At 36.1% G+C, this 26,022-nt stretch overlaps 1 protein-coding gene across 1 annotated transcript in view; it reads left to right on the plus strand.

The window, feature by feature from the left end:
- Window positions 1-26,022, plus strand: part of PCLO (piccolo presynaptic cytomatrix protein) — a 337,379-nt gene that overhangs the window by 230,954 nt on the left and 80,403 nt on the right. Inside the window, exon 9 of the mRNA XM_090286882.1 lies at window positions 6,047-6,137. Coding sequence (XP_090143008.1) covers window positions 6,047-6,137 — 91 coding nt within the window. The remainder of the gene's footprint in view (window positions 1-6,046; window positions 6,138-26,022) is intronic.

Below are 26,022 nucleotides of genomic sequence, written 5' to 3' on the forward strand. Positions count from 1 at the left end.
AATAGAATTTTCACTTCTCAGAATTTTTTGTGTGTTTTGTTTTTCTATATGGCATTACATTTTCTAGAAATCTTGGGATTCTTCTCTTATGTATTGCTTTTTTTTTTTTTTTTTTTTAGTTTTTGATATTTTTAATCCATTTTTGGTTTAGGGATGTTTTACTTCTATGCACATGCTGATAAACTTTCATTTCTTTGCACTTTATTTTAAAGTATCAGATTATTGAGTTATACTTTTATTAGCTTACCTTATTCTTCTTAAATTGTATTTATAGTTATATTTCAATCTCATCAAATAACTCTGGGGAGTAAGAAGAATTAATAAAATTATTCTGAAGTTTTTTAAATGTGAATTTACAAGTTTTTGTCTACAATTACTAAAATAATAAATTTGTAAGCTGAAAATAACTTCATTGAATATATTTTAAGATTCTCTTTGTAATTTCTTATTATGCCTTACTACTGCATTTGTTTGTTTGTTTTGAAGTTTAGCATTTCCCACAAACCTAGATCAAGTCACTGAAAACAAAAATTCTTTTAAGATAATCCTAATAAGATGAATTATGTGAACTAGAGAACTAACAAAATAATGGCTTCCATATAGTTATTTCCCCACACTACTTTATTTATTTTTTTAAATTCTGGTGCCTTAGCGTGAACTGAGGCCCCTGTATCCACCATACCAGTAGTATTCTTTTTTTTAAAAAAAAAAATTATTTTATCTATTTATGTTTGTTTATTTATTGATTTATTTTTAGAGAGGGGAAAGGAGAAAGAGAGGGAGAGAAACATCACTGTGTGGTTGCCTCTCAGTTGCGCCCCCAACTGGGGACCTGACGTGCAACCTAGTCATGTGCTCTGACTGGGAATCGAACCAGCGACACGTGGCTCACAGGCCGACACTCAATCCACTGAGCCACAGCAGCCAGGGCCCCCACACTACTATTTTTATGTATACTCAGACTAGCCTTATCCAACTTATTTATTCAACAACTATATTTTGAGGATACATTTTAAAGTAATCTATGTCCACCTCAAAAAACATTTACCAATATTCTATTCTATTGTCTATAGATAAAACGTTAATATCCCTAATGACACTTTGTTCCTAATATTCTGTTTCTAACATCTACATACTTATGAGTTTGAGTCACTGATGATATAGTACATCATGATTGAATAGTATAATTAGTGACCAACATTTAAGAATTATTTAATGAATTTCTTGTGGTTTTTAATAAAGTAGAAAATGTAAAGGTTTGTGTTCAAACTATACATAGGTAAATGTAATAGAGTAATGTTTATTTTCTTCCTAAAAGTTATATTTTACATTTTGATTTTGATATCTGACATGCAAACAGAAAACTAGTAATATAGTTATCAAAACTGGAAATATATAGACATATAAATTAGTTATAAAGTGAAGAACCATATAACTACTACACAGACCAAGAAAGGAAACATTGCCTGCCCTCAGAAACCCCCATGTGCCCCTTCCAGATTGTAATACTCATCCTCCTCTGCAAAAAACAAACCTTTATTGTGTAACAATTACTTTTGTTTTTCTTTATAGTTTTTTTCTACATAGAAGCTACATAAGAGACAACATATGTTTTGATAACATTTATATGGAGTTCAGAATTTATGCCTTTCTGCATCAATATTATCAAATGCTCTTTTTAGTCATTTACTATATTTTGGTCTAGAGAAAATAGCAAAATATCATTATCATTTTATTCATGTCTTTGTATCTCTAATCATTAAAAGGTAAAATTGAGCTCTGGGTATCAATAAGCCCAGATGGTTTGATTTTCACACTTATATGTAACAAGAGTTTATGCTCATAAAATGCTCTGGAGGCAGGAGTAACAAACCAATTTGACTAATTTATCTGCTTTTTAAAATACTTTATGTACAACATACATTAGAGATGTATTTTTTTCTGAAATTCTTGTTAGACTCAAAATTATATTAACTATAGAAATAAACCAAATTTGTAAATCTGTATTATTTTCTTTCAAATATATACACATATACATTTATTTAGTGTAAATTCACCTCTGCTTTTTGAATTGAACATATTACCTGGCCCCTTTTATATTTTTGTTTATTTTCCTCAGTCACTTCATCTATTAGTAGGACTAATATCCTTCATAGGGTGGTTATAAAGGTCAACACTTTGTTTGTTTTTTATGGGAAATGGGTCAACACTTCTTGACTAGCAAAAAAAATACCTCCACTCTGCACTAGTGCCCACAGCTTCTGTGATTCTCATGTAACTGCTATATTGATGAACATTAAGCTCCTCTGAAAGAAGCAGTCTCTCTTGATTCTGGGTCTTTGAATGTCTAGTCTCCTCTACCTGAATTCTCTTCCTCCTCTTCTCCTGGCTAACTACACATCACTGAGGTCTCTATGCATATACCACATTTTACAAGACTTCCTGGTATTACCACCACCACCTCCCCACAAATCTGGCAAGCATTTTTTCAGTAGTACTGCATATAGTTTCACAGCTATGAGCTCCTAGACAGCAGGGACTCCCTATTCCACTCACCACGGTATATATACAGGGTCTAGCACAGTGCTTAGAATGGCAGCAGAGCACTCTCTATCCTGAATCTAAAGTGTGTGGTTTTTAAGTAGAGGGAAGGAGGAATATATTAAAAGCTGTGTTAACTCGTGTTATCTTTTCATATATATGAAGGCTCAATTCATGAAGATAATTCCTTTTGAAATATTTGTAGGGAAGAAAGAAGAAGAATCCTTTGCCTGGGAGGCATATAGGGGATAGTTCTCTCAATGCAGAATTGCCAAAAGAGAATCCTATCAGAGACTAGCCTCTTGGGGAGACAAAGGTGCCACTACTTGACATCAGTCCTGCCCTCTGGCCTTGCTCCTGCTCTTTCTTATTTGGCAGGAGCAACACCTACCCTGAAAACCCCATCTGCTGGAGAACTCTCAACATTCACCTACAACGGTTAGGAAAAAGCCAAGATCCAACTGGTCCACGTGGGAGACCAGTACCTCTTCTTTGTGCAGACATATAGTCACAATGATCATATTTATGACAGGTTAATGTTTCTGAATTCATGAAGCTCGTTGTAGTCTCTGAAACAGGAGATTCTATGAGATGCTCTGAAAGCAACATTTATGGTAATGAAAAAGTTTAACATCCCTTCTACTAACATCTTCATAAGTACAAATTAAAAGGTCATTCTGGCGAGCTCGTAAAACTCTAATGAAAAATTTAGGAAGCCTTACTATTCTAGATGGGGCAATAGATGTACCATGAGATTATATCCACGTTTTCCTAGTCTGGAGAATGAAAAGAATAGCAAAAGGCAATTTTTTGTTGTCTTAGTTTATTTTTGTTAAATAATACATGAAATTAGAAGATGTTTGAAATAAAATATGTCCACATTTTAATTACAATACTAAAAAGTTCAGTTATATTTAATAGCTATAAAATTTTCAAAGCACATGGTTTAAATTTGGTAAAAAGTAAAGACCTTTAAATGCAGATTAGGAGAGGGAGGGAGGAGAGCAGAAAAGGAAAATAGAAAAGACAAAGGAGAAAAGATGTGGTAGAAAGTAAGTAGGGAAGAGGAGAGAAAGAGAAAAGGGAGGGAGAGAGGCAGAAAAACAGAGAGGTAGGAAAAGAACAGGAAGTCAGGAAGAAAGGAAAATGTTCACTCTTAATTGTTATGAATATAAATGAGGCTTTCAGTGGCTTACAAAGTTAGTATAACTATAAATAATCTAGATTGGCTGATTACACTAATAATATTTTTATAATCCTGAAAACAATATTTAAATTTTATTTTGTAAGATTCATATAATATTCCTAGACTTAACAGGATTCTCCTGTTTGGGGAGTGCTTTATATTCATCAGTGATTTGATTAAGCTTATTCTTTCCTGAAGAGAATAAAAACTACAAGCTGTTGTTTAAGCTTGCATTTTTAATATGTATTTCTTTTTTTTTTTTAATTATTTATTTATTTATTTTTGTAGAAAGGGGAAAGGAGAAAGAGAGGGAGAGAAATATCACTGTGTGGTTGTCTCTCACTCGCGCCCCCAACTGGGGACCTGACGTGCAACCTAGTCATGTGCCCTGACTGGGTATTGAACCAGCGACACTTGGCTCGCAGGCCGATGCTCAATCCACTGAGCCACATCAGGCAGGGCCTGTATTTCACTTTTCATAGCTAGAATTCAAACAGGTTTACAGCTGGTTTGACACATTAAAACCACATGAGTATTCAAATGAATCTTTCTACACCAAATGTACATCTCTTTGGTTCCGAATTCTATTTAATATTTTGGTTTAGTATTCCTACACACTTCTTAAACATAGTCTGAAATGGGTAGTGTAAAATGTTTCTTTACTAAACTTTCATTTATAATTGTAGTCAAAATTTTTCTAGGGTGATAAATATAAGATATTATGCTAATAAGATTTTGTTAATATTTTCCACTATGTTTTAGTGGAAAACCTCTTTTAAAAGCAAAGTTCCTTAAAATCTACAGCACAGTTGTCATTCACCAACTTACTCTTCAGAAATCTCCCTTCACCAGGTAGAAACAGAGATAATGAGGTTTATGATATCCTCATACTCAAATTTCAATATTGAGAATTGAAATTACAGGCTTGCAACAATAGATTTAAGTGTTGTTTCTTCTTCCTGAACCTCAACAGTAAATGAGAAATCACACCATCAATAACACAACCTTTGAATACAAAGAAGGCCTCAGAAGGTATTAGAATGAGCAAAGACTGTATACAGAATTAGTCTCAGCATCAGTGTATCCTGAAACGTCTAGTAGTTGTGCTCAGCAAAGTACAATTTCTTAATAAAACCAAAGCAGCATAAATATAAAGTGATCCTACTGTAGTGATAGAGATGTGGAATATGAGGATCTTCTCTGGCTTTTCTCCACTAACACCAGAGCAAAATTAGCAGCTGTCAGATTTCCATTGCATGCTTTATCCACTGTCATCACTGTTGACTATAAACTACTGTGTTAACATGTGTTTTAGAACTGGTTGCATGTGCTTGTTAATTGCCAAACTACAACAAATCAGTTAAAAAAAGAAATTGATTGTCTGAAGACTAATGAGCTCAAAAACCAGTAATATTAAAAGGAGGGACCTAAAAAAGTGGAATGGCATGACCCGTGTCATACAGGCCTTCCCCTCTAGCTGACAGGCTTTCCCCACTAGGTGAGTGTTCTAGGAGCCCATCTGCATCAGTGTGCCAGTTGGCGTTATTGTGAGAGGCTGTGTTCAGCTTCAGTGAATTTTTTTGAAGACTCCGTGCATTGGCCAATTTCATGATGGCTGATTTACAAGTGCATCTGCCCACGCCACGCTGAGTGTTCAGTGGTTTTTGACCAAAAATGGTATCCCACCCTTCCTAGTCACCCAATCTCACCTCTACTGGATTTTTTTTTTGTTCTGGGTGAAAAAGGTCCTCAAAGGGAAATGTTTTGCCGGTGTGGAAGAGGTGAAACAAAAAATGGCAGACACACTAAAATGCATCAAAATTGACAAGTTTAAAAACTGTCTTGAGAAGTGGAAATGTCTCAATAGGTATATTGCATCAAATGGAGTATGCTTTTTTTTTGAGGGAGACACAGCGTGTCTAGGAAAACAATCTTAATTTGTGTTTTTTATTTTTTGTTTTTTTCTTTTGATTAATCTTTTTATTTTTTATTTTTTTTATTTTTGGTTTTTCAATTACAGTTGTCCCATTTTCCCCCATTTCTCTCCCCCACCTAACCCACCCCCTCTCCCGCAATCATATAAATGGAGTATGCTTTGAAGGTGACTGAAGTTTAAACCTGTAAGAATAAATTTTTTATAAATAAATTATGTTTTTTGGGTCCCCACCTTGTATTTTACAGTGTAAGGTACTTCAGTGGATCGTTTCCAAAACTTCTATTACATTTTTAGTGATTGACTGAATGTGATTTTTTTAAAGGCCTAATTCTGCATTTGCACTTTTAACATTGATTTTTCACCTTATCACCTGTATGTCTTAGATTATACAGATGAATGGGAAGACTATGCACTACATATTTCCTCATGCAAGGATAAAAATAACAAGAGACTCTAAGGATCACACAGTTTCAGGTAAAGAAAATCAAATAATCTAGTCCTTCTAATTTTAATATCAGATTGTTATATATATTGGGATTTCAGTTTGGATGACTGATTAAATTTTATAAAACACCACTTTTTTGTTATAAATGTATTTTGAAAAACTTCAAAAATATAAGCAGGCTATACATTCAAACATAAAAGGCAGTACAGTAATGGCATGGTCGTTAACATGACAAATTAGTAAATGGTACATGTTTAGATCATTATTTTCATTAACTGCATTTTTAAAATGTACATGGCATTATAATGCTCCATAATTATTTGTCTATTGAGTAAGATGGTCACAGGTTTTTGGAATATAAAACATTCTTACATAGGAAGTAAAAAGCTATCTTGGGTTTTTCTAAGGAGTAAATTTCTCTATACCTTATCAATTTGAACATTATCAATTATGCTGAGTTTTGTGTGTTGGATTTTATCCTTCTATAAACCAAAGATTATGATGTAATGTTTAAATGCTTTATTTTGAAATAATGTTGGATTCCAAGAGAATTTATGACTGCTAGAAAAATAGTACACCAAGTTCTCTTGCCCATCCTTTGCCCAGTTTTCTTAAGGTTCGCATCTATCTAACCACAAAGAGATGATCGAAACCAAGAAGTTAACTTCGATATGATACTATTAAACACCTAGAGGCGTTACCTAAATTTTGAGTTTCTTTGCTCACCCACTAATTTTTTTCTTTTTCTGGTCTAGGAGTTAATGCAGATTTCTCATGGAATTTAGTTGTCACATCACTTTCGCCTCCTCCAATCTGATAATTTCTCAGTCTTCCTTTGTCTTCCACGACTTTGATGCTTTTGAAAGGAAATAGAATTTTTTACATTACAAATAAAAATTGTTACTTAAATATGAGACAAAATATACATTTAATAAAAATGAATGATTTTTATTATATAAGTAACTATATTCTTACACTCAATTAGTCTTTCTGTTTCATTGACACTGTATATCGGGAGAAAATATTCATAATATAGGTTGATATATACTGATATATGTTATAGGTGAAATATCAACATGGTTTATGTGCCAGAGGGGTTTTGTTTTTGTAGGACTGAAATAATGAACAAAAAGGTATTTTTTGGTGTATTGGCTATTGTTCCATGCAGATTTTAGACCATAGGGCATGTGGATATGGAACAGGTTTTGCTTTGAGCAACTTTTCTCTTTATTTTCATAGGGAATGAATTGATTAAGAGTGTAATGTTCTTTCCCTTTTAAGATTGGGTAATTTGTCTTCTGCCAGAGACAGATAATTCAACCTTTCATAGTTCTGTTGCGTGCAGACTGTATTTTAACTACTGATGAAAATTCCAGGGTGAATCTTAAGCTGTTTTTGTAGAAAAAATTACTTGCTAGAAATGATATCAGTTCCTTACAGCTCATAGGCAAAATAACATAATACTTCCTAGCAATGCCAAAAATTATTTTTTACAAGAGAAATCTTCAAACCATGATTCTCATTAATTAGGACTTTATTACAATGTATCTATTTTTATACTATATTACTATTTTTATACTATGTTAATAATTTCCTCAATCTTATTTTGCCACTCATTATTTCAATTTGCTTTCTTTTACTACAGTTAGGAAGAAGGTTTTAAAATATAAGAATAACAAAAATAAGAGCTATTAATTTATTGTAAGTATTGTAGTTGGAAAAATAAATTCAATTTTCTCCAATATATAGATTCTGCAGAATGAAAAATGAAGATTATTGTTTTGAACAATAAATTTACTAATAGTGTACTATATGTATATCTCTCTGAATGCCCTTTTTCTTTTGATATGTATCTAAAATAATAATACAAATATTTCCCATTATATTTACCCTGTACTGATTACTACAGCATAAATATATTTTTCATGTGTCCTTAAGTCACATAAACTCAAATTTTTGAAAAAATGTGTATAGTTTTCAAATAAGACTCCAGTATTTTAAAGGGGTTTAAATACATGAATATCCCTGAAATGACAATCTTTGACAAACAGTTTCTAGTTCTAAACTAGTGATAGGGAAACCCTGGCGCGGAGCATTCATGCTTGTAGCTAATCTGATTCATTTGCTTCTCAACCAAAAGCCTAGTTGGATTGACTAAATATTTGGTGATATTAAGGATTTACTGTTATTATTATTATTTTTGCTATGGTTAGCATTTTATATTAAATTTTTTTAATGTTTTTTATTGATTATATTGTTACAACAGTTCCAATTTTCTCCCCCTTGCTCCCCTCCACCCAGCATCCTCCTCCCCCAGCGATCCCCCCCAAGTCCATACCCCTGGTTCGTAAAAATTAACTATCCCCCCCCTCTCAAATATTAGGACCCTTTGTAATCTTGTAAAGGACAATGGGCGAAGGTCTCAAGCTCCTCTAGCTGCTTCAAGCTGGACATGGTCGTCGTCCTACCTACCCTTGGGTCCAGAAAACCCTAATATGAGTGGGGGTGTGGAGGGGAGGGTGGCCTTCCCACATGGGGAAGGATCGTGCAGACTCCAGGTCAGTTGGCTGCCTCCGGTCAACGGCGTGCTTGGTTCAACAGGCTGGTGTCCTTGTTGTGTTCTGAGGGCAACAGATTTGGCGAAAAGGGTTAAAAGACATCATTCAATCCATAACTACTAGATGACAAAAGGCAGGGATTAATTTTTCAATGTTCCATATTAGGGAAAAAAAAAGTTTCTTTGTAAGAAGGTGTGCTAGGCACATCTCGCCTGTCCAAAACCCTTTTGCCCATTATACTTAGTTTGGGCTGAGGTAAATAGTTTAGGTTTTTCCCCCTCTCAGACCTCTGGGCCCTTTCTGTCCAAGCCATTAGGATAGTAAAGAGAAACCCGTTTTAAAGTGAAGCCCACAGACCACCCCATTCTTCCCCAACCCAGCCATTTAGTTCAGCCAAACCGTTGAGTCTCAGGAGGCAGCGCTGCAGATAGGATTAAGTGAGGCTTATGCGTACAGATAATCACTCAGGTAATGCGATCATAGGCTTATGTCCTTTGAAAACAAAAAACACGTGTTAATTTATGTAACATAACCCGCAAACAAGTCTCTAAATCTGGAGAAGAAACTTTTAAGACGGTTAGTTGCCCTGTTTTATACTCTACTACTGATCATTGTGGTTTTCCTTGAATAATAATTTTTCTCCCTAAGGTTACCCTCCTTGTCTTTAAAGGGACTACATTAAGTCCATTTTTAATTTATCCTGTTCGTTTGCATAAACATAACAAGAGCAGCAAATGATCACTTATGATCTTTAGTTCTGCTTTGCTGGAACTTACCCAAGGAATATTTGGGGTGACCTTCAGTCTGTTCTTCAGGGCACAGAAGCTGTGCCACATATCTGGTATTCATCCTTGCCTGTACACACCTGTTTTTTCCAAGTCTTTCTGGTCTTTCCTTGTGCCTTAAGGTCCCTTCTAGCCATCTTTCAGGAAAACAACCTTCGTTCCTTCCCTGGAAAGATTGCTGTGGACCGCACAACCAACCATGGTACCAGGCCTTTTATCTCACGGGCTTTTATTACCTTTGAAAGTCATTCCCAGTTCCTCAGGGCTTTCTGGTAACAATCTGAGCCCAAGTATGTTTCCTTTAGGCTTGACATTCCAGTCAAAGACTTGGTCAAAAAAAAAAAAAAAAAAAAAAAAAAAAGAACCTCTGTTGACAACTGGTCTTATTAGTTCTATGCAAAGGAACTTATGTCATTACTTACTTGTTTAGAATGCCAAACTCTGGAGGGATCAAATAGGGAGAAAAATATACAACGTGAAGGAAAATCTTTGTCCTAATATTCACTGAACTGGCATTTCCATTCTTCATATTTTCATTTTTCCCCCACTAAAAAATTTTGATTTGTTTTTCCATTGCAGTTGTCTCACTTTTTTAGCCCTCTTGTTTCCCTGCACCCTGTCCCTCCCCTCCCCCACATTTAGTCCCCATTCAGTTGCACCTGTCTGTGGGTCATTCATATATATATATTTTTTTTAATTTGACCCATCCCCTTACACCTTTCTTTTCCTCCCCCCCCGCCCCCCTTGTTACTGTTAGTCTACTTCTTGTTTACATACCTCTGGTTCAATTTTGCTCATTTGTTTGTGTTGTTCATTAGTTTCCTGTAATAGGTGACAGCATAAGGTATTTTTCTTTTGTTGCCTGGCTTATTTCACTAAGCATAATTTTCTCTAGTTCCATCCATGTTGTTGCAAATGGTAGAAGTTCCTTCTTTCTTTCTGCTACATAGAATTCCATTGTGTAAATGTACCACAGTTTTTTGATCCACTCATCTACAGATGGGCACTTAGGTTGTTTCCAGCACTTGGCTATTGTAAATAGTGCTGCTATGAACATTGGAGTGCATAGGTTCTTTTGAATTGGTGTTTCGGGATTTTTTGGATATAATCCTAGCAATGGAATTGCTGGTTCAAAAGGCAGTTCCATTTTTAGTTTTTTAAGGAAATTCCAAACTGTTTTCCACAGTGGCTGCACCAATCTGCATTCCCACCAGCAATGCACCAGGGTTCCCGTTTCTCCGCATCCTCTCCAGCACAAGTTGTTTGTTGATTTGTTGATGATTGCCATTTTGACTGGTGTGAGGTGGTATCTCATTGTGGTTTTAATTTGCATCTCTCTGATGGCTAGTGATGTTGAGCATACTTTCATATGTCTATGGGCCCTCTGTATGTCTTCTTTGGAGAAGTGTTTGTTCAGGTCCTTTGCCCATTTTTTAATTGGGTTGTCTGTCTTCTTGGTGTTGAGTCGTATGAGTTCTTTATATATTTTGGAGATCAATCCTTTGTCTGAGATGTCATTGGCGAATATATTTTCCCATATGGTTGGTTTCCTTTGCATCTTGCTGATGTTTTCTTTAGCTGAGCAGAAACTTTTTAGTTTGATGTAGTCCCATTTGTTTATTCTTTCCTTTATTTCCCTTGCCTTAGGAGATATATCAGTGAAAATGTTGCTATGTGGGATATCTGAAATTTTCCTGCCTATTTTTTCCTCTAGGACTTTTATGGTGTCACGGCTTACATTTAAGTCTTTGATCCATTTTGAGTTTATTCTGGTGTATGGTGTGAGCTGGTGGTCTAGTTTCATTTTTTTGCATGTCCCTGTCCAGTTCTCCCAACACCATTTGTTGAAGAGGCTCTTTTCATTCCATTTGATGTTCTTTCCCCCTTTGTCAAATATTAGTTGACCATATGAACCTGGGCTTATTTCTGGGCTCTCTATTCTGTTCCATTGATCTATATGTCTGTTTTTATGCCAGTACCAGACTGTTTTGATTACCGTGGCCTTGTAGTATAGTTTGATATCGGGTATTGTGATTCCTCCTACTGTGTTCTGCCTCAAAATTGCTGTGGCTATTCGGGCTCTTTTTTGGTTCCATATAAATTTTTGAAGTATTTGTTCTAGGTCTGCGAAATATGTTGCTGGTATTTTAATAGGGATTGCATTGAATCTATAAATTGCTTTGGGTAGTATGGACATTTTAATGATGTTGATTCTTCCCATCCATGAGCATGGTATACGCTTCCATTTATTTGTATCTTCTTTAATTTCTTTCTTCAGTGTTATGTAGTTTTCTGTGTACAGGTCTTTTACCTCTTTGGTTAAGTTTATTCCTAGGTATTTTATTTTTCTTGTTGCTATGGTAAATGGGATTTTTCTTTCAGTTTCTATCTCTGAGTTTTTATTGTTGGTGTATAAAAATGCCTTCGATTTCTTAATATTGACTTTGTATCCTGCTATTTTGCCGAATTCACTTATTAGATTGAGTAGTTTTTTTGTGGAGTCTAAAGGATTTTCTATGTACACTATCATGTCATCTGCAAATAATGACAGTTTTACTTCCTCTTTTCCAATTTGGATGCCTTTTATTTCTCTTTCTTGTCTGATTGCTGTGGCTAGAACTTCCAAGACTATGTTGAATAGGAGTGGAGAGAGCGGACATCCTTGTCTTGTTCCTGATCTCAGGGGGAATGCTCTCAGTTTTTGCCCATTGAGTATGATGTTGGCTTCAGGTTTCTCATATATGGCCTTTATTATGTTGAGGTATGCTCCCTCTATTCCCATTTTGCTGAGAGTTTTTATCATAAATGGGTGTTGTACTTTATCAAATGCTTTTTCCGCATCTATTGATATGATCATGTGGTTTTTGTCTTTCATTTTGTTTATGTGGTGTATCACGTTTATTGATTTGCAAATATTAAACCATCCTTGCATCCCTGGGATGAATCCTACTTGATCGTGGTGTATGATCTTTCTAATGTGTTGCTGGATCCGGTTTGCCAATATTTTGTTGAGGATTTTAGCATCTATGTTCATCAGCGATATTGGTCTGTAGTTTTCTTTCTTTGTTGTGTCTTGACCTGGTTTTGGAATTAGGGTTATACTGGCTTCATAGAACGAGTTTGGGAGTCTTCCCTCTTCTTGTATCTTTTGGAATAGTCTGAGGAGGATAGGAGTTAGTTCTTTCCTAAATGTTTTGTAGAATTCACTTGTGAAGCCATCTGGTCCTGGGCTTTTGTGTGCTGGGAGTTTTTTGATTACTGCTTCAATTTCGCTAGCTGTTATTGGTCTATTCAGACTTTCTGCTTCTTCTTGATTCAGTTTGGGCAGACTATAGTTTTCCAGGAATCTGTCCATTTCCTCTAGGTTGTCAAATTTCTTGCCATACAGTTGTTCGTAATAATTTCTTATAATTCTTTGTATTTCTGTGGTATCAGTTGTGATTTCTCCTCTTTCATTTCTGATTTTATTTATTTGGGTTCTCTCTCTTTTTTTCTTGATGAGCCTGGCTAAAGGCTTGTCAATTTTGTTTATCTTTTCAAAGAACCAGCTCCTACTCTTGTTGATCTTTTGAATTGTTACTTTAGACTCTATGTCATTTAATTCTGCTCTGATCTTGATGATTTCCTTCCTTCTACTTGATCTGGGTTTTGCTTGTTGTTCTTCCTCTAGTTCTTGTAGCTGTAGGGTTAAATTTTTTATTAGAGATTCTTCTAGCTTTTTTAGGTAGGCTTGTATTGCTATGAACTTTCCTCTTAAGACTGCTTTCGCTGTATCCCATAGGTTTTGGGTTGTTGTGTGTTCATTATCATTGGTTTCCAGGAACTTTTTGATTTCTTCCTTGATGTCATTGTTAACCCATTCATTATTTAATAGCATGTTATTCATTCTCCATGAGTTTGAATGTTTTTGAGTTTTTTCCTTGAGGTTGATTTCCAATTTTAAGGCATTGTGATCTGAGAAGATGCTTGATATAATTTCAATTTTCTTGAATTTATTGAGGCTTGTTTTGTGTCCTACCATGTGGTCTATCTTTGAAAATGTTCCATGTGCACTTGAGAAATATGTATATTTTGCTTCTTTGGGGTGTAAACTTCTATATATATCGACTAAGTCCATTTGATCTAAAGTGTTGTTCAGTGCCTCAATATCTTTGGTGTTTCTTTGCTTTGAAGATCTGTCCATTGTTGACAATGGGGTGTTAAAGTCCCCTACGATGAGTGTGTTGCTGCCTATATCTTTCTTGGAGTCTTTCAAAATTTTCCTTACATATTTGGGTGCTCCTAAGTTGGGTGCATATATATTTATAAGGGTTATATCTTCTTGATGGATTTTTCCCTTAAGTATTATGAAATGCCCTTCTTTGTCTCTTTTTATGGACTTTGCTGTGAAATCTGTTTTGTCTGATATAAGTATTGCTACCCCGGCTTTTTTTTCATGTCCATTTGCTTGGAATACATTTTTCCATCCCTTTACTTTCAGTCTGTGTAGATCTTTTGTTCTAAGGTGGGTCTCTTGTAGACAGCATATTTGTGGGTCATTCTTTCTAATCCATTCAGCTACCCTATGTCTTTTAATTGGAGCGTTTAATCCATTTACATTTAAGGTTATTACTGATAAGTACTTATTCATTGTCATTTTCCCCCTTTGTACTCGTGTTCTTCTCTGTTTCTCTCTGTTTCTTTATCTTTTTAGAGCAGACCCTTTAGCATCTCTTGCATTGCTGGTTTGGTGGAGATGTATTCTTTTAGTCTTCCTTTGTCTGAGAAACTCCTTATTTCGCCTTCCATTTTGAGTGAGAGCCTTGCTGGGTAGAGTATTCTTGGTTGTAGGCCTTTGTTTTTCATTGCTTGGAATATTTTTTGCCATTCCCTTCTTGCTTGTAGTGTTTCTGCTGAGAAATCTGAGGATAGCCTTATTGGAGCTCCCTTGTATGTTATTAGTTGTTTCTCTCTTGCTGCTTTTAGGATCCTCTCTTTGTCTTTGGATGTTGCCATTTTAATTATGATGTGTCTTGAGGTGGGCCTGTTGGGGTTCATCTTCATTGGGACCCTCTGTGCCTCCTGGATTTGCGTGACTCTTTCTCTCCTCATGTGAGGGAAGTTTTCTGTCATTAGTTTTTCAAAGAGGTTTTCTATCCCTTGCTCTTCTTCTTCTCCTTCTGGAATTCCAATGATACGGATATTGTTATGTTTCATGTTGTCCTGCAGCTGTCTTAGAACCTCTTCAGTCTTGTTCAGTCTTTTTTCATTTTGTTGCATTGTCTGGGAGTTTTTGTGTACGTTGTCCTCCAGCTCGCTGATCCGATCTTCTGCTTCCTCTAGCCTGCTTTTAATTCCTTCTACTGTGTTCTTCAATTCAGAGATCGTATTCTTCATTTCCTCCTGGCTCTTATTGATAGCTTCCATGTCCTTTTTGATGCTGGTATAATTCTCAGTAAGTTCCTTATAGTTCTTCTGGAGTTCACTGTAGTTTTTCTGGAGTTCTTTGTAGTTTCCGCTGAGCTCATTTAGCTTCTCCATAATCCATGTTTTAAATTCTGTATCTGATATGTTGCTCCCCTCTATTTCATTTAGCACTCTTTCTGGGGATTCTACCTTTCCTTTTGATGGGGGGTTGTTTCTCTATCTCCCCATTTTTGTGATTCCTTTTGTTTGTTGTTGCTTCTTAGAATGATCAGTTCTTCCTGGATCTGCCTCTGGTAGCGTCAGATCATGTACCAGACTGGCCCTAGGCAGCCTGTTGGAGACTTCCAGGGATCTACTGCCTTTGTCTCTCTTCTTTAGTTGTTACTATACTCAATCTGTGATCAGCCGTCAGGCTTAAGGACCGTGGGTGTGGCAACTTAATTCCTGTAGGCAGGACTTTTATTTCCCCTTAGTATGACACCACTTGGAGGGGGATGGTCTGCTGCTGTACTGGGGCTGAGTCAGCACTGGCTGGTCCCTGGAGGAGGTTAGTGTAGCTTCCACTTACTCCTCCACCCTCCTGGATCTCCGTCTGTGTTGTCCTTGATGATATTTCTTTAATCTGTCTGGTTGTATTTCAGCTACTTTTTGGTGGATCTTTTTCTCTAGTTAGTTGATTGAGAGTCACTCTGCCCACCTTGTCTTGAGATCTTTTGTGAAGGTGCTGCTAAAACATAATTACACAACCCAGGCAAGAAACCCACACCCTCCAATGTCTCCCCCAAATACAATCCCACTATAGGCTGCAAATGAGCCTGTGTTAATATACTTGTGGAGATACTGGGACTCTTATTTCGTAGGAGAAACAGAAAGGAGTTGTTTTAAATGAAGGAAGGGTAATTTTTGAGCTGGAAGTTGATAGAGTATTAATGTTAGCAATTGGGATCAAGGTTATGTAAGAGAGCAATTAACACTTGCACTGTCTGTTTGAAAAGGAGGGGAGGGTTACAGTGTGGAGAGAGAAAGTGGAAGTGTACAGTATTAGGATTATATAATCGGTATATACTATATGATTAGCGTGGGAGGTAGGGTAGACACAACAGACATCCAGGTAGACAGACAGCCAGAAATTGAAAGAGAGGGCTGGGGAGGTTAGAAGGTAGGAAATAGATTGAGAGAGAATTTTTTAAGGATAAAAATACAGAGTAGAAAATAGCAAGACAGGAAGGGAGAGAGGAAAGAGAGAGAGAAAGTAGAGAAGAGAAGGGTAGGAGAGAGAACAGAAGAAGAAGGGGAGGTAGAAGAGAGGGGACTGGGTTAAAATTCTTTTTTAAATTATATGTTATAAAAAAGATTAGGAGATTAAAACATGATATAAAGTTGCAAGATAGAGAGAAAAGGTGAATATAGAGAGAGAGGAATAGGAGATAGGAAAGCAAGAGGATTTGGGAGGAAAAGAGCTCAGAGGAGGGAAGGAAATCAGGAGGAAGAGGAGATATTAGGGAGGGGAGGATTGAAATTGAAGAGTTGGCAAAAGATAGGATGAAGGAGAGAAATACAAGAGGTAGGGAAAGAAGTGGGGGGGTGGGGTAGAAAAAGAGAAGGGGTAAGAATAGGAGAGTAAAGGGAGAGGGGGATAGATTAGAATTATAATTTGAATATTAAGAGATTAGAATATAAAGTGTAATAGGGAGAGAGAGAGATTATGTATAGGGAGAGAAGGAAAATAAGGACAAGAGATGAAAGAAAAATGAATGTAGACTGAAGGGGGACAAAATAAAGAAAGAAATTTAATAAAGTTGAAGGTGAGTAGCGCAGAGAAAGGAGAGGGTGAGAAAGGGAGAGAACTTAAAATTATAAAATTAACTGAGAATAGGATGCAGGGGAGAATGCTAAGGGGAGAGAAGGGGGGGAAGGGGAGGGGAGAAAAGGAGCGAGAATAAGAAGGGACTGACGGTAGGGGTAGTTAGAGAGAGAGTGAGAGATAAAAGAATGAGGATTTTAACTCAATTCAACTTTTATGCACAGTCTCTGGGTGTTTTTGGTTTGTTTGTTTTTTGGTTTTTCCTTGCTTCCTTCCTGAGTCTGCTCCTATTCAAAATTCCATGAGTTTCAAATCTTTTCTGGTTGGTTGGCTGGCTGTGGGAGGGTTCTGCTTGATTCTGGGGTTGCTAGTCTTTTTTTCGTGGGCCTACCGCCGCTCTGCTGTGAGCTGCCTTTAGTAGTCCCCTCCTGAGGCAGCCTCAGCCCTCCTCAGGCTTGTCCAGCTACTCCTTCCCTCTGTTGGTCCAGCCTGTGCCTGCCAGCAATCCCCGCCCTGCCTCCGGTCCTGTCTCTATTCCCAGGCTACAGCTTCTGCTCTCTTCCCTGTCTATATGCCTGCGCACCCCACCTCTCTCCCTGTCTCAAGATCGTCCTTTTGTTCTGCAGGACTCTGGCACAGTCGGTCAAAGTGCCGGGCCCAGTGGCCCTTTCCTGCCCAGGGCCTCTCCCCTAGTCTGGAGCTTTGCAGTGGCTTTCCTGTGTGTGCTCTTCTCCTTGCCCCAAAACTGTCTCTATTCCGAGCTACCGCTTCCTCTGGCTTCCCTGTCTATCGCCTGCGCGCTCTATCTTTCTTCCCGCCACAGCACCGTCCCTTTGTTCTGTGGGACTCTAGTGTGGTCGGTCGGCGCAGCACTCTCCTTCCCCGGAGCTCTCTGCCAGTCTGGAGCTTCGCAGCAGTCCTTCCCTGCGGGCCCTTCTCCTTGCCCTAAAACCGTCTCCCCTCCAGGACCTCTGCCTCCGCCCTCTTCCCTACCTACACACCCTGCGCGTCCCACCTCTCTCTTAGCCCCAAACCTGCCCTTTGTTCTGTGGGATTCTAGCGCGACTAAAGAGCAAACACTGATTTCAAGACCACAGTTCTCCCCCGGTCCGGAGTTCCGAAACAGCTTTTCTGTGCGGCCCGTCTCCTAGCCCCAAAACTGCTCCTTTGTTCTGTAGGGCCCTAGCGCAAGTGCTGGGCGCGCCCGGGATGCCGAGCTTTCCGTCGGAGGTTGCAGCTGAGGATGTTTCTCTCTAGACTCAGGTCACACAGTTTCTCCCAGTCCTGGTTGTTCACTGTTCTCTCCCTCCTCTGGCTTTTTTGGCCAAATCCTCTCCCTAACTCCCTACAAGAATTCACTACCGGCTAGTGAGCTCTCCGGCTTGATACTGCAAACACACGGAGTCTCAGAATGACTCAGCCTGCAGTTTGTGACAAACCCCTCCACCCCCCTCCACGCTGCTCCCACGATCTCCTCCCCGTTCACGTTATCAGATATTCCCACTCACTCAGTCATTCCTCCCCGAGTTTGTTCCTCCTGGATTGTCTCCTTAACAGGAGCGAGCTGAGAACACTGTTCCTACTCCGCGGCCATCTTGGTCCCCCCTATATTAAATTTTTTAAATAAAATTAAGAGGCTATCATATAGCATGCATACTAAGATATTTAAAGATGAAACAATACCTTGTCTGGGATTTGCTTCAAAATTAGCTGTATGGAAGATGATGGAGAAATAGATTAAACTACGTTGACCATGATTTGACAACTGTTGGACTTGAGGAATTAACCACAATGGGTTTTATTATTGTCTTATCACCACTATTTTAATGTATAAAACTTTACATTATAAAGCACATGTTTAGAGACAAAGAACAGTGTCCAGCTGCTTTACCAATAGTGAAAAACTACCTAAGCTAATAATTTAACTGCCTTTGTAAAACAAGATAAGGTTGTAAGCAAGGAAGGCATAAAGAATAAAATGTATAATTATACTACTATATTTATCTGGGTGGTCACTTAGGAAGTTACATAATGTCTGATCACTGGGTTATACACCTGAAACTAATATAATATTGTATGTCAAGTATAATTGAAAAATAAAAAATTATTTAAAAATAAAATAAAGTAAAATGTAGTTTAATTGCTTTCCCAAACAGAGAAGGAAATGGTCGTTAGTGAATTTTAGTTTTGATTATATAAATCCATTGAAAGTAGAAATATTGTGTATCTTATATAATATTTTAATAAACCATTCTAATTGGATATAGCATTAAAATATTTCACAAGAATTACATCAAATTAATATATCTCACAAAAAGGAGAAAACATTTTTATTTACTGGAATCAAAAATAATTTTAACATACGAAAAAGGAATAGAAATTTTTATTGCTTCTCCTCTGTGGCTCTTAAGGTATGCACAAGGAACTTGCATGATTCCCAAGATTTTTTCATGGGGTTCACAAGTTCAAAACTATTTTCCTAGTAATGCTAAGGCAGCATTTACCTTTTCCATTCTCAATTTCTTGTGAATATATAGTTTTTCAGAAACACCTTGTCTGCAGAGTAGATATAAGAATTCAGCTGTCTTATATTTAGCTCAAGATTCAGTAGATTTGCCATAATGTAAAACAATGCCATATTTCTCATGTTTTATTTTTAATATACAGTTGTTTTTATTTAAAATGTGATTTATTTTAATATGGAATGAGTTTATTGTTATTTAAAACTCATTATTAAATATTTTAATTTTTTGTTTTAACTTATAATACAGAATATATATGTAGTTGTAAATCACATAAACAAACGCTTTTTGAGGTCTTCAGTACTGTTAAAGAGTGTAATTGGCTCCTTGAAACCAAAATGTTTGAAAATCACTGCTCTAAAGATATTTATAGAAAAGATTAAAAAGTTAGAAGTAAGCTCCTCTTTTCTCTATAAAAACTTATACAACATAAATTATTTTGTAACTTTTTAGATCTCATACTGGGTGCACTTGAAATTTTTTATTCACTAATACATATTCATTGAACATCCATGGTATGGTTTACATTGTGTTGATTGTTGGATTAATAGAATGAATATAGCAAAACCCCTATTCTAAAACTTACTCATAATTTAGTAGAAGAATATGAAATGTAAGTAATTGTTAAAGTAAAATTTTAGGAACAACTCAGAGAAAGTGAAGGAATTGATAAAACTTCGTTGTCCATACCATACATATGTATAAGTGAATTGATAAAACTTTGTAGTTCATATCCATACATATTAATGTTTATGTGTGTACCCACATATACAGATGCATCATTACTTATATTTTTGTAACGCATGTAGAGACAAATACATAATACAATTTTTTATTCGTTGGTCCATAATTTTTAGAAAACACATCCTTTAACTTTTAACTGTAAACGTCAAAAGTGTACTTATAGATGCTGATCAACGATGGTACTTTTTTTTTTTTTTAATAGAGAGGGGAAGGGAGGGAAAAAAAAGGAAGAGAAAAAATGACGTGCTGCCTCTCCCGTGCTCTCAAATGGGGACCTGGCCTGCAGCCCAGGCATGTGCCCTGACTGGGAATCGAACCAGCAACCCTTTGGTTTTCAGGCCAGCACTCAACCTACTGATCCACATTAGCCAGGGCAGTACAATGGTTTTAAAAATCTTTATTCAACCAAGCACAAGGCAGCAAAATGGAGAGTATAGGTAATGAGTTTTAGAATCATAAGGACCTGAGTTGAAATTCAGCTCTGTCACTTAAATTTTGAGAATAAATTTGCTCTTTAAGAGCAGTAAGGCCAGCTCTATGTGACTCACATAATTGCATGTGAACCTAGCACACAATCTTGTACTTAGTATACACCTAACAAATATTATGTCCTCTTAGACATTATCGGAAAAAAATGTAATGCTTAAGAAATGAATCTTTTACTTAGAACTCCATCTTATGCCTCTAGAAGCACAGCTGTTTCAAACAAGCAAAAAAAAATAAATCCATCTTTTTTAAAAAAAAGATTGCTTCTGAATAGTTCCATAATGGACTGGCTACATCTGCAAGGCTAAAAAAGACTAATTAGCAAGTGTAATATTGAAGAACATTAGACATGTTTAGCTTCGAAAGGCAGCGATGTCTTCTGTGGAAGTAGTAGCTGATATTCTGTTCCTCAATAGTTCACTGTCTTACTGGGCTTTTAGAAACACAAGACAAATGTACCAGATCTCATTGGATCAGAGTCAATAGCAATACCAAATCCGGGTAGTTCTTTTTATTATTATGTTAACATCTATAATGAGGTATTATGTACATTTCCTAAATGTATACATGGTAAGTGTATAAATCAATGACTTTTAGTAAATTTATGATGTTGTGCTACTGTCACCACAATCTAAAACACTGTTTTAGAACATTTCAATTATTACAAAGTTCCCTTGAGCCTGCTAGCAATATCAACTTCCAACACTGCTCTCTGAGTCACAGGTGAGATTTACTCTGTCTCTGTAAGTTTGCCTTTTCTGGACAGTTCATATAAACTTAACCTTGCATTAAGCAGTTGCTGTACCTGGCTCCTTTCACTTACATTAACTTTTGAATTTTATTTATTTTGTAACATGTAGCAGTAGTTTGCTCTTTTTATTGCTAAGTAATAGTCCATTATTTGGATAGTCTACTTTGCTTATTCATTGGATTTCCCTGTTTTTAAAATTTGCATACACACCTTAGTTGAGATACATGATATTTTTGCATGGTTTTCTAGAAGTGGAATTGTATGGTAAATTCTTTTTAACTGTTCAAGAACTGTCAAATTGACTTCCAGTAAGGATAGCGGCATAGGTAAACACGACCCATCTCCTCGCACAACCACGGCAAAAATTACAACTAAATTATAAAACAACTGTCACCCAGAATCATCAGAAAATCGAGCTGTATGGAAGTCAGACAACCAAGGAATTAAAGAAGTCACATTTATCCAGATGGGTATTAGGGGCAGAGATGCAGAGATGCAGAATGGGTGGTCCCACACCCATGTGTGGTGGAGTAAAACAGGAGGGATACCTTGGGACTGAGGGATCCCAGCCCCACACCAGACCATCCAACCTAGGGATCCAGTGTCAGGAAGATAAGTCCCTATAAATTCTGTCTGTAAAAAACACTGGGGATTGGGGAGGCAGAAGAAATTGTGTGATTCTCAGGTATCTCCTCCTAAAGGGCTCACGATAGACTTAGGACTTAAGCAGACTCACTCCCTCTGGGCTCCAGCACCAGAGCAACAGCTGGAAGGGCACCAGTGGCATATAGGGGGAAACTGAAGTGTCAGGCATCAAGGTGAGTGCTGAGGGCACAGCTTCCTCCTGGACAAAACTCCAGAGGCCAAGCAGCAGCTGTAGTCCCTTCTCTGAATCTTCCCAGACACAAAGCCACAGAGAGGTGACACCATACCTGAGACTCCATCAACCTGGTTCACATGGGCTGCCCTGCTCTGGCAGTTACTTAAGACTTTGCCCCATCCAACTTATGGTTGTGTTTTTCTATAATAGGCCATACTACTAAGACAGGGAGTCAAAGCAGCTCTACTTAATACATATAAACAAACACAGGGAGGCTGCCAAAATGAAGGAACAGAACAAAACTCCAGAAGAAGGACTAAACCAAATGGAGAAAAGCAATCTTATCAGATGCAGGGTTCAAAACACTGGTTGTTAGGCTGCTCAGTGAACTCATTGGGTAGGCTGCTCAGTGAACTCATTGGGTACTAGAACAGCATTAAAAAGACCCTGGCAGGAATGAAGGTTACACTAATGAAATAAAGAAAAAATTGACAGGGAATCAACAGTAAAGTGGATGAAGCCAAAAATCAAATAACTTATTTGGAACATAAGAAAGAAAAAAAAATTTTCATCTAAACAACAAGAAGAAAAATATTTAAAAAACAACAACTCGAAAACAGTATAGGTTAAGGAGCCTCAAGGACAACTTCAAATGTAACAACATTCAAATCATAGGGCTGCCAGAAGAACAGAAAGAGCAAGAAATTGAAAACTTATTTGAAAAAATAACAAAAGAAAACTTCCCTAATTTGGCAAAGGAAATAGACATACAAGTGCAGGAAGCACAGAGAGTCCCAAGCAAGATGGACACAAAGAGGGTCACACCAAGACACACCATAATTAAAATGTCAAATGTTACAGGTAAAGAGAATCTTAAAAGCGGCAAGAAAAAAGCAGATAGTTACTTATGAAGGAGTTCCCATAAGACTGTCAGCTGATTTCTCAAAAGAAACTTTGCAGGCTAGAAAGTACAGGCAAGAGTATTCAAAGTGATCAAAAACAAGGACCTACAACCTAGATTACTGTATCCAGCAAAGCTATCATTTAGAATCAGGACAGACAAGGTAAAGCTAAAGGAGTTAGTCATAACCAAACCATTATTATATGAAATGTTAAAGGGACTTATTTAAGAAAAAGAAGATAAAAACTATGAACATTAAAATAGCAATAAGTTCACAACTATCAACAACTGAATCTAAAAAAAAAAAAAAAACTAAGCAAACAAGCAGAATAGAAACAGATTCATAGGTATAGGGATCATTTGGAGGGTTATCAGATGGGTGGGGGAAGGGGAAATGGTATAGGGATTAAGAAGTACAAATTGGTAGGTAGAGAATACACGGGGGTGTTAAGAATAGTATAGGAAAAGGAGAAGCCAAAGAACTGATATGCATGACCCATAGACATGAACTGAGGAGGATATTGCTAGAGGGATCTGGGTGTACTGGGTGGAGGGCTGGAAAGGGACAACTATAATAGCATAATCATAAAATATATTTCTAAAATATGTCAAATATTGTCTAAGGGTTCTACTTTCTCCATGTCACTGCCAACACTTGGTAATGTCTGTCTTGGTGTAGGAATGGATATATCTTGTTTTAACTTACATTTTCTTAATAACTTACAAAGAATGTATTTTAAGGTGGTTATAAGCAGTGTGTATGTCGTCCTTGGTGAAATGTCTATTCAGATCTTTTGCCCATTATTATTTATTTTTCTTTTTAATGAGTTGTAAAATTTCTTTATATGTCTTGGATGTAAGTCCTTGTATAAGATGCACCTATTATTTTCTTAGTCTATCTTATCTTTTTATTTTCTTAAAGGTGTATTTAAAGGAAAAAGTTTTGCATTTCAATGGAATCCAATTAATTGATATTTTTTATAGATCATGCCGCTCTTAATAGCATATTAAGAACAATCCCAAGGTCACAGTGTTTTTCTCATATGTTCTATACTAGAAGTTTATACATTTAGGTCTATGACCTATATTATGTTCATTCTATGTGGTATGAGGCAAGTAAGTACAGTTTTTAATCTCAAATGGAGATGCAATTATGCAAGTATCTTCTGTTAAAAAAAAAAATTCCCCATTGAATTGTCTTAGCATATTTGTCAAAATCAATGTATCATTAATACCAGAATTTATTTCTGGATTCCTAGTTCTGTTTTGTTTGACTATATGTTTAATTTATTTCAACAATACTACACTTTCTTACTTACTATAGGTTTGTATTAAGTTTTGAAATCTGGTAGTGTAGGTTCTCCAACTTTTAATTTTTCAAAATAATTTTGGTAGATCCTTTCACTTTTCATAAAAGTTTAGTATCCTGCTGGGATTATGATAGAGGTTTCATTGAAATTATAGATCAATTTGGAGAGAATTACAACCTTAACAACTTTGAGTCTTCCAATCCATGAATGTGTACTATCTCTTCATTTTTTTAGGTATCTTTAATTTCTTTTAGTTAAGTTTTATAGTTTTCAAAGTACAGAACTAGCATTCCTTTGTTAAATGTCTCCCAAATTATTTTATTATTTTTGGATGCTATTATGAAGAGCTATTTTTTAAATTTCAGTTTTAGATTATTCATTTTCATTTCATGGAAATACAGTTAATACAATAGATTTTTATATATTGACCTAGCTTACAGTCTTGCTAATGTTGTTTATAGGTCTAACATTTTTTTTGTAAAATTGTTAGGACTTTCTTCTATGCAATATTATGTCATGTGAAAATGAAGACAGTATACTTTCCCATTCCAGTGGAGACAATTTTAATTTATTTTGTTCCTTATTGAACTTGTACAACGTTGAGCAGAGTACTGAAAGCAGACATCCTTCTCTTGTTCCTAAAGGATTTTGGTGACTAGTTTGTGAGCACAATACAGGGACTCTGCCAAAACCCAGGTACAGAATTCTTTCTGCTCTTTACCTTCTTCAGTACTCACTGGAAGGGTTCTTTTTTTTCTCTAAAAATTTAAAAAGCTGAGAAGTGTTTAATACCAGCTTTAAAAGTAAACAATAGACATTCCACTCTCTTCTAATAGTTAATGGAAATTTCAAAACACTGGCAATATGTGAAAGCATTGGGAGAGTTATATTTTCAAATATGGAGGATTAAAGGACATTTACATACATACATGCATACCTATATACACAGCAGGTGAACCCTCATACTGACTCTGGGTAAATTTTTTAATGGGAAATTACATTTGTGATATGACCTTATTTACATAAGTTGATCATTATATTGTCCCAATATGCAACCAAATAAATTATATATGAAAAATCCTAAGAAGAAATCTTAAATATGTTAGGGACCTAAGATATAAAAATAATTATATTATTTGCTTTGCATATACAAATTTTCTATTTGTTTCTGAACTAATTAGAGAGTATAACCATTTCCACCAAATAATAATATCAGCCTCCTTTTTTTCTTATAAGTATTTACAATGAAAATCCACAAACTTCAAATAAAAATGAGTTAGACATATATCAGTATTCAGACTTGAGATAGCATCTTCTAGATGGTAACAATAGTTTTATATGTCTTATCCAATATTTCTCAAAGATAAAATATTATGATCAACAGATTAGTTAAAAAAAGAAAACCTCATGTTTCACCTCAATAAAACTACTGAAAACACAATTTAGCCACTTTCTCTAACTGTTAAATCAGCTTTAAAGTTTTTCATATAAGATTACAGAAAGGAGGTCTACAATAAAGAACTATCTGCTACTAAAAGTAAGTAGATATTTAATGTTGAATATAGATTCAGCCTTATACTAGATACAATACAGAGATAGGAAAAACCTATGCAAGGACTCTGCTTCCAAGAATTTGTAAGTTACTCGAAGAATTAGAACTAATACACATACTAGATGTGTATTATGACTACTAGAAACTATGTTTAAAATTAAAATACATGCAACAAACTAAAAGTACATGTATGTACATGTACAACTTTTGTAATCTCTTCATTTGCACTAAGTTTATGAATGGGATAGAGAAAACCTCTTTCCCCATTTTCTCAT

The sequence above is a fragment of the Furipterus horrens genome, unplaced genomic scaffold (genome assembly GCF_987537825.1).
Source record: "Furipterus horrens unplaced genomic scaffold, mFurHor1.1.pri manual_scaffold_9, whole genome shotgun sequence".
NCBI lineage: Eukaryota > Metazoa > Chordata > Mammalia > Chiroptera > Furipteridae > Furipterus > Furipterus horrens.